The sequence below is a fragment of the Misgurnus anguillicaudatus genome, chromosome 22 (assembly GCF_027580225.2).
Source record: "Misgurnus anguillicaudatus chromosome 22, ASM2758022v2, whole genome shotgun sequence".
Taxonomy (NCBI): Eukaryota; Metazoa; Chordata; class Actinopteri; order Cypriniformes; family Cobitidae; genus Misgurnus; species Misgurnus anguillicaudatus.
The window spans coordinates 38338763-38348622 of NC_073358.2; the positions used below are offsets into that span (position 1 = coordinate 38338763).

Genomic DNA, 9860 nt, shown 5'->3' on the forward strand with positions numbered 1-9860 from the left:
CGTGTTTCCTTTACTTGTTGGAATACCAGATTGCATCTGAATTTATTTCAAGCATATCAAGCACATTTGACTTTTTAACTCAAATAATGAATCAATTTGACAATAATACAATGAAATCATACTGCATGGTTTCGCAGACAAAGCTTAAGGCTAGTCCTAAACTAAGACACATGTTTGAGCTGTCTCAAATGAAAATAACTTGCACTGACAGATCTTAAAATAAGCCAGTGGCATTGATTTGTCTCGAGATACACACCATAAACGTCTATGTTTATAAAGGATACTTAAACATCTTTAAAGGAAAACACCACCGTTTTTCAATATTTTAATATGTTCTTACCTCAACTTAGACAAATTAATACATAACCATCTTTTTTCAATGCATGCACTTTTATTCTTTGTACAGCGCCTCGCGAATGTGTTAGCATTTAGCCTAGCCCCATTCATTCCTATGGCTCCAGACATGGATGAATTTAGAAGCCACCAAACACTTCAATGTTTTCCTGTTTTAAAGACTGTTACATGAGTGGTTACACGAGTAAGAATGGTGGCACAAAATAACACTTTTGTTTGGAGCCATAGGAATGAATGGGGCTATAAGCTAACAAATTCACAAAGCGCTGTACAAAGATTAAAAGTGAAAAAAGATGTAATATTGAAAAACGGTGGTGTTTTCCTTTAATCATATTAAAGCCTAGTCCTGCCTTTTTTTTTTAAATCTAAGCCTTGTCTGTGAAACCAGGCCTTGATCTTTCCTTTACATTTTATATCATACCAGTAGCAAGACCCAAATAGTTAATGTTACTAGATTAGAGACGCACCGATATTAATTTTTTCCCCAACAATACTGATAGCAGATTATTCAGACAGATATATGCTCATACCTATAGTTTGGTGGTTATATTAATTTGCATTAACTAAATTCTGCAGATAAAAATTTCAGATTATTATTAATTTATAGAATGACCATTGATATTAACTAGTGATGTTTCTTTACATTTTTTCATACAGTACTGTGCAAAAGTCTTAGGCCACCATCACCAGCTTTGTTGTTTTAGCAAAGTTTAAATGTTTATGTCGTCACTTTTTTAAGATACAAACAGAAAATACAGGAAATATATACACAAAATTAATAATTTTAGAACTAAATGTCTTCTTCAGGCATCAGTCAGTATTTAGTGTTACCTCTCTTGGCACGAAACACATCTTGAGCTTTTTTGAGGAGACTGAAGTCCAGAAGTCATTCAATTAGAATTAGAAATTAGGATTAAATTTTAGGTTTAAGAGATCCTGGTGGAAGGGGAGTTTACAACAAAAAACATTATTTTTAACTGTAAATGCTCAATTCAAAAGGACATGTTTGAAGTCGAACATACAACTATTGACCCATAGACATTTATTGTAAGGGTTTACTATCATACTGGGACAAATTATTTTTGTTGGTAGGTGATGGCCTCACACAAAAAAGCTCTCACCTGTAATAAAGTTATAGAAAATAAAGTTTCTACAGGTAATACCATACATTCATGTCTCAGATGCAAAACCCTGTTAAGTGTTGTAAATTAGCATTTTTATGAAGACTCTTAATGGATTCTGCCAACAAACTGGTATTTCTGAATGGCCTGAGGCCAGAAATAAGCAGATTTGAAGCGAAAGTATTTGATAAAGTTATAATACGTGCTGAGAGCATTCGGTCAATAACATTATCACATTTTTGACGGAGGTGGCATTTAGCGACTTTTGCATCTGTGCTGTTCAATACTAACCGTGCATAAAATTCATACAGGAAACAAAATATGAAACCTTTTTGTCAATTTATTTTTCTCCACGATATATATTGTGGATTTGAACTTGACAAATAGAACAATATCTTAAACAACGGAGTAGAATACAAATTAAGTGAAAATAAACAAAGAGAAAAATACTGTGTATTAACAAATACAATATTTTGCTTTTGACTGGTTTAGTCATTTAGCTAGCGTCCATTCTTTTCATGTCAACAGGTGAACAAGTGCGACACAGAGAGGGAGAAAGAAAGACCAAAATTAAAGTTTCTATACATTACAAAAATGTCAAGATTGCATGTTTGTTTTATTGTCCCGGTTGACTGAGTTGTCTGTACAACTGAATAATCAGGAGTTGAATCTCAGCATCACCTATATTTAGGTCAATTGCCTTCAAAAAGTAATCCAGAGCTTCTTGCTTCCTACCATCCGCCAAACAACGTTTCCCGGAAAGCACCAGAGACTCGTATGTATTTTCAGGGGCCTTCGCAGGAGCATCAATGCTGATGGTTTCAACAGAAAGAGCATTTGGTTTTGGAGCACACTGATCCATCATTTCATTTGACTCTAGTTCAACATCCGCAGTGGATTCTTCCTGATTCTCTTCTGTTGTCTCCAAGCTCTCTTCAGGTTCCTCCTCCTCATCACACTCATCTGTATTTAGAGTCAGTCCACTGGGCTCCTCCTCTTCCATCAAAGATTCATCTGCGTGAGTTTCACTGGCTTCAGATATCTGATAGGACTCGTTTTCTCCTTCGCTGCGCTCTGCTGATTCCTCGTCGGACTCGTTGTCTAACACAGACATAACGAAAGACCTTCTCGATGCCACTGAAGCGTTCAAGCTGCGCCTGAGTCGCGTGCTGTCGGTCACAGCGGATTTTGGTGTGGAGGAGCCCAGCTTGCTGTGGCCATCAATCAAGGGGCTGCTAAATAAACATGGCTTTTCCAATTCCTCCTCTTCCCCATCTTCTTCTTCTTCACTGTCTGAGATGATCTGTATCTTTTTTCTTCTCCGAACAGAATGCAGGATTGATTCATCTGCTGGTGTGCCCAAAGCAGAATGCTGCCTTACAGGAGATTGATGCTTGCTGACATTGCTGTCATTATAGTGGCTGATTCTTCTGCTGTTGTGGATGCTTGGTTCTCCCAATCGTTCTCCACTGACATCCATCTGAAGCTGAAACCCAGGACTGTCATCTGCCACAGACTCTTCCTCCTCATTACCTGCTTCATCCTCAGCTGAAAACATATCTGCGCTGTCCTCAAGCTGCAGGTTGAAGTTTCCTTGAAGCAACTCCACTCCTGTTTTAGGAGAATCCACTGGAGATGGGGGTGATGAAAGCACTATTGAATGGGGAGCTTCAGTCTGAGCTTTGTCAGTGTTAAGTGGATCAGACACTTCAGAAATGTCTTTATCAGTATCATGTGGATCAGTCACTACAGAAAGGTCTTTTTCATTGTCATGTGGATCAGACACTTCAGAAAGGTCTTTTTCAGTATCATGTGGATCAGACACTACAGAAAGGTCTTTTTCAGTATCATGTGGATCAGACACTTCAGAAAGGTCTTTTTCAGTGTCATGTGGATCAGACACTACAGAAAGGTCTTTTTCAGTGTCATGTGGATCAGACACTACAGAAAGGTCTTTTTCAGTATCATGTGGATCAGACACTACAGAAAGGTCTTTCTCGGAGTCGTTATCAAGTGGATCAGACACTACCGAAACTTCTTCGAGCTTGGAAAACTGGTGAGAGTGATTTGACAAGCCATGTCCAGAGTTTTGGTGCTCAGATGCTGTATTGTTGTCATACTCGTCATCTAGCAAGATCACAGGTTGGCTGTCATTAGTAACATCTGTCTTCATAGCAGACGAGTTCTTTTCTCCAGCTGACCAAGGAGATACATCTTCCTCTTCGTCTTCACCTACAACCTGTACTTCCTCACCAGACTGAGAGTCCAGCACCTCTTCCTCCTCAAACTCTGGCTCATCTATACTGTAATGAGTCAGATCTACTGTGACCGGCTCGTATTTGGGACGAGGAGGGGCTGGCCGGTCTCTACCGGCAGACGTCTGTATGCCACGCTGCCCTGATTGCCTAAGCCAAGCGGGCTCAGTGTTCTGGGCAACGCTGTCCATCAGCTGTCCGTGCAGTTCTGATTCTGCCTGCATAAGCTCTTGGGCTTTCTGGACACGTGTTTGTATGTATTCGTGTGACTCTGCGTTCTCAGGGTCATCTTCATCGGCCGCTGCTTCTTTAGTAAACATAAGGTCGTGATCGGAGATGCCAAACATCTCCATAGCGTAAAGCTGAGCTATGTGGTGGTCTAGTTTGGTGTCGGAGCGACGATGATGCGAGTGCATGGCCTGAAGTTGCTGCTGGGTGGATGACGAGCGTGTGTCCTGGAGTGTAAAGAGTTCTCGCAACTCTTGCTTGCTGAAGTAACGGAAGGGGTTCTTCTTATCGCCGGTGGTCTGCCGTATGAGAGAGTCTTTAAACACCTGTAGATAGAGCCACAAGGAGGAGGTTATATTTAGGTATGACACGTTAATTACAACAACATGTTAAAAATGTTTCTGTTATTACCTGTCTGCGGTAAATCTTCTCCTCCACAGTGCCACAGGTGATGAGACGGTAGATGATGACATTTTCGGTTTGGCCAATGCGGTAGGCGCGGTCCACGGCTTGGGCATCTGTCGCAGGGTTCCAGCTCGGGTCAAAAATCACGACACGGTTAGCTGCTGTCAGCGTGATGCCGACCCCACCCACCTGAGTGGTCAGGAGAAAGATGGTGTAGCGTCTGTCTGTCTGGAACAGCGTTATACGTTTCTCCCTCTCTGCTAGGTGTGTCACAGTGCCATCCAATCGCAGCAAACGAAAGCCTCTGTTGCGCAGGACACGCTCCATGATGTCCAGCATCTTCCTGGACTGGGAGAAGATCAGCGTACGATGCCCCTCCTCACGGAGACATTCCATTAGAGACACCAGAAACAGCAGCTTTCCTGACTCGCCAATCAAAGTCTCATCTGAAATACGATCAATCTGACTCACTGCAGACTCGCTTTCATCATCTGGATCGTTGGAGTCACAACCCTGCTCAAGGCCTAGCTGAGTTACAGCTCGAGCAGAGAGGAGTCTGGGATGGTCGCAGAGCTTTTTTAGCACTGTGAGCTCAGCAAGTGGGGACCTTGTAGTCATCAGCAGCTCCTTAATTCGGTCCAGTGAGAGGAACTGGTTATAAATGTCTTCCTGAACTGAGCTCAGGTACGTCCACACTATGAGGTCGTTTTTTCGTGTCAGCGATGGCATTTCTGCGCCTCCATCAGCGTTTGGACATTTGTTCTCTTGATCCTCCTTATCCTGGTCACCATCATCGGAACGTTTGTCCTTTTTGTCCTGAACATCTGCTTTTGTCCTTCTAAGGAAATAGGGTTTGATGATGTCCATTAAGTTTTGAGAGATCCTCAATCCAAGAGCTTTCTCTCCAGGCGTGGCATCTTTCTCTCGTGCACGTGTGATCGGGTTCTCATACTCGGTTTTGAACGTTTTGGAGGTTCCCAGCAGTGACCCCTGGCAGGCAAAGTCAAACAGCGCCCACATCTCTCGAAGGTTGTTCTGAACCGGAGTACCGGTCAGCAGCACCCGGTGTCGTGCCGGGATAGCGTGAGCGCTTTTAGCAGTTTTAGTGGATGATGTTTTGATTTTGTGTGCCTCGTCCAGGATGACGTAGTCCCAGCGGAACTCACGGTTTTCGTATGTTCCAAGTTGCTCGTAATTGTTGATGAGCATCTGGTAGGTGGTAATAGCGACTCCACCTCTGCGCTGGATCCGCTCCAAGTTTCTGTTACGCTCAGCTTTGCTGGAACCGTGAAACTCTTTTACTCGCATACCAGGGGTCCACTTGGCAAACTCGCGCACCCAGTTCTTTATAAGCGAGGTTGGCATGACTAACAGCGTGTGATTGGCCAGTTCTGCATCGTACATCCCTGACAAGAATGAGATGACCTGAATGGTCTTGCCAAGGCCCATGTCGTCTGCCAGGATTCCACCTTTCCTTCCATCTCTGTGAAGGCTGTACAGGAACGCCACGCCCTCTTTCTGATGGTCATAGAGTTTGTCATAGAGCCCTTTATACAGGTTCAATCCACAACCGTTTACATTCACAAAATCTTCTTCTTCTTCTTCCTCTTCCTCATCTTCTCTTTGTACTAGCTCCTGTATGGCCTGGACCCGTTTTTTTAGTTTGTCACTTGGATGCAGTTGGTAAGCCTTCTGAAACAGCTCGAGTGCACGATTTAGATTACCACCCAGTGCAGCCTCTTTCCCCTCTTGCTTGTATCTGCAAAAACATAACAACAATAACTGGTAATGGTATAAAAGTTAACTTGCATCTTAATGTTTGCTGGCTGTATTGTTTTGCATTTAAAATTTACTTGATTATTCTTATTGGTAGTTTGTTTTATGGATTATGTTATTTATTTGTCTAAATTTTAACTCTATGTATTTTAACCTTAAATTTATTTCATGGTGACATGTAGCCTTTGGCTATTTCTCTTGTGCATTTACAGAAATGTTTATTAATGTGAAATGTCCCTGATAACTACACAAATAAAAATAAATAAATAAACTCGCACTAGACAATTTATCATTTAGATGGAATACTGTTTGCTGGGGGTCACAATATCTCTATCAAATATAAACTGATAAATATAAAATATAAAAGCAACCGTTTTTGCTTACAATTTAATCCAGAATGATATTGTGTTGCATAAATATTTTGGAAATTTGTAATATGCTTTAGTATGTCTTACTTGTCTGTTTTGCAGATAAGGTGCATTCATGCCATATTGTAATTACCGTAAATACAAGATTCCAATGTTTTAAAAGTGCTTAGTTTGGCGTGAACGCAGCAATAGTACAAAAGTTGAGCAAACAGACTGTCAAAGGCATGAAACCTGGTAACACTAGTCAAATTGGTCACAATCTGCCATAAGCTGCATTGGTGTCATTAACTTCATTATTAGATTCCGTCTGAACACACAAGGAGATAGGAGTAAGGGGGGGTGCACACCAAAGCGTTTGAACGCAGCTGAAAACACCAGTTGGACACCTACTGTAGGCGCTTGCCAGGTTTCAGCAGAGTGCTTTAGTAGCTATGATACTTGTGCTTTGTTTATCAGTCGTTGTACGATGTGCCGGTTGGTTGTTGTGGTATTTGTCCTGCTTATCCTCCACTGTGATTGGACGCCCGAGTGAGAAGTGACATTGACAAGCTGAGCGTTTCACCCAAAGTTGAACATTTATCAACTCTCGGCGCTCTGCACAGACAAAAACTGCCAGGCTTTGAAAAGCGCTTTGGTGTGCACGCTACCTAAGGATAATAGTCCAGCCTAACAGTCTGAGGCCGGAAGTGGGCAAATTAGCATATCTTGAATAACATTTTTTTTTGTTAATTTTTTTCTTAGTTTACATTTTTTTTATTAATTGCATTTATTTGGAGAAGGTACAGCTAGTGTATTATGTTTATGATATTTAAGAGGAAAAACACTATTAAAATTAATCATTTTTGTATTTTCACTACACTATAGAATTGTTCTTTAAGAAATAAAGAGTTTTTTTGTCTAGTTTTACTAAAAATGCTTTTTCAATAAAATCAAATGTTTAAATGCTCAAGCTTTGTTTTTATTATTATTTTTGTGTGTTCAATCAATTTATATTGTTAATAACACAACAAACGCACGCACACACGCACGCATACACACACGTTTCCATGTTTTGTGAGGACATTCCATAGACGTAATGCATTTTATACCATACATGCTGTATATTCTATTCCCTTCCCCAAACCCTAACCCAGGGGTGCAAACTCATCAGGGGCCAAAAAGGTGACAAAGACACAAGCGTTCATGTATATATTATTACCACAATAGCTGGACATGATTGTCATAATTTCATTTACTGCTACCCTGTCGCAGACGCCTCTCACCCCTCATTTTCAAAAACTCATCGGATCTAGACGAATCACAAGAATGACCTATTTTGGATCAAAAACGGCGAATTTCGCCGAAAAAGGACAAGTTTGCACCCCTGCCCTAACCCAACCATCACAGAAAACTTTCTGCTACCTTAGATTTTCAAGAAACATCATTCTGTTTGATTTATAAGCTTGTTTCCTCATGGGGACCTTAAAATGATCCCACAAGGTCACAAAAATACTGGTATTCCTATCAGGTACACACACACACACAGCAAAAAGTGTCTCAATCACTCTGAAATCACCCTATTTTATATAATATAATTGCATCTCATATATCATAAATATATATTTTCAATTTCCATTAAACCTTTTTTAACATATTGCTTGATAGGTTTTGGATGTTGATTATAGTACTAAAGGAATTTCCATCTGTGAGTTTTTCTTGGTCAAAGTCATCCATTAATAAAACATTTTAAAATATTTTTTTGTGATGAACACAGTTAAAATCTTGGCTGGCACAGTTGTCCACATAACATTCAGACATGTGCTTCTAATGGTCAGTGCAGAGGTTAACACAGAACACACACACATACATCCAAGCTACACACAAAACATATAAGCTTCAATGCACTGTAAGTCACTTTTGATAAAAGTGTCTGCCAAGTGCATAAATGTAATGCAACATGCATTTAGATCAAAACGTTTTTAAAATCATAAAAACATTTCAGTCAAGTGACCATAAACTTAAATGATAACCCAAAGTAATCATATGTTTTCTGTTTTGTATATTTTAATAAAGCATAATAAAAAAATTCATGTTTTCTAGCCCACTGAATGGCCTTTTTTTACATTTAGCTTTGTACTTGTAATTTGAACAGGACTGTGGTGTATAATATAAAATCCAAGAAATCATTACAGAACAGGGCTGGCACTCTTCAAATGCCATGACATGTTCTGCCCTTATTTACAAAGAGCTTACCAGCATCACATTTTCAAAAAACACACATGCACATAACTTACACAATACACAAAACACTTGATCAATAGCGTAGTACTATACCTTTCATATTTGTCCATCTTTCCCGTGTCTATAGACAGAGATCTGCAAGAAAATAAAATCACAATTAAACCGACTGTTTTCCTGCGTGCTAACAACAACGTTACACGTTTGCATTGGCATCGGGGCAAAATTCTAATTTCTCGTCAACACAGACGCGATTAACAAATGACGTACCCCCCTAACTTGTCTGTTATTTCTTTAACGTTGTCGATTTCCATATTTCGGTTTATTTTGTTTACTTCTTTCAGGCTCTCATAGAAAAAAACGACATATGTCTTACCACCTCGAATGCGGAAGCGGCTTTGAACGAGTGTTTTGTTCGCGCGCGCCTGTCAGCCAATCGCTGGCCGCGTGTCCGCGCATGCGCAATGTGATAGCGGTTAAATCACTAGTTTTGCTAACATAAACCTCTGATAGAAGTTGTTTTGATAACGTTTAGCGCCATATTACGCAATCAGAATCAGTATTTTATTTAAGATAATATCTTTTCGGACGTTTAAACAAAATGAACTGTATTTTTAAGTTAGCACCATAAACAACACTAGCCATATACACAAGTACAGTTTAGATTAATTGCGCCACATTGTGTTGACGTTGTGCGTCTTATGTCCGACTTAATGGATGTTTTGATGTTAAAGAGAATGAACTGCAAAAAATGTTCAATGGCTTTTTTGTTATGGTTGTTTTGTTTAAACTAGACAGCATGCCGCAGTAAGAAATGTGACGTCACGCACTTAGGGGAACGCCCCGCTGGAGGGCGAGAGAGCGCAATGAGTGATTAATTTCTTTTGTTTACTAATACTAAATAGTTGTTGTGCATTAAAGGAAACAAGTCTGGGCTATATGCTTCTACAGAATGCCGTCAGAGAAGAAAACCCAGAAAGGAGGAATTAGTGACTTTTTGCCATTAAGGTATGTGTAATTTACCTGCTTGTGCTGCCTCTCTAAACAGCCGCTTTCTTGCCCTCCACCCCCCGTGGTCGTGGACATATGTGACTGAAAAAAACTATATGTTACAGTAGGCCTAATTGTATCTATTC

At 40.2% G+C, this 9860-nt stretch overlaps 1 protein-coding gene across 2 annotated transcripts; it reads right to left on the bottom strand.

The window, feature by feature from the left end:
* Positions 1-1395: 1395 nt before the first annotated feature.
* On the bottom strand, positions 1396-9167 carry ercc6l (excision repair cross-complementation group 6-like). 2 transcript variants are annotated; one of them, XM_055198968.2, is made up of 4 exons: positions 9101-9167; positions 8821-8862; positions 4370-6122; positions 1396-4284 (listed from the first exon to the last, which is right to left on the bottom strand). In XM_055198968.2, the coding sequence occupies exons 2-4, from the start codon at positions 8835-8837 to the stop codon at positions 2092-2094; spliced, it is 3963 nt and encodes a 1320-aa protein (XP_055054943.2). In that variant the 5' UTR covers positions 8838-8862; positions 9101-9167; the 3' UTR covers positions 1396-2091. The 2 variants fall into 2 exon arrangements, with proteins under 2 accessions (XP_055054943.2, XP_055054942.2); XM_055198967.2 differs by having other exon boundaries at positions 8995-9127.
* Positions 9168-9860: the final 693 nt, after the last annotated feature.

Bases quoted from the DNA above. Each gene is read 5' to 3' on its own strand.
- ercc6l (XM_055198967.2), bottom strand. From the start codon at position 9,038: ATGGAAATCGACAACGTTAAAGAAATAACAGACAAGTTAGGGGG. The intron at 8,863-8,994 runs GTACGTCATTTG...ATTTTCTTGCAG, and splicing joins ATAACAGACAAGTTAGGGGG to ATCTCTGTCTATAGACACGG. The intron at 4,285-4,369 runs GTAATAACAGAA...CTCTATCTACAG, and splicing joins AGAAGATTTACCGCAGACAG to GTGTTTAAAGACTCTCTCAT.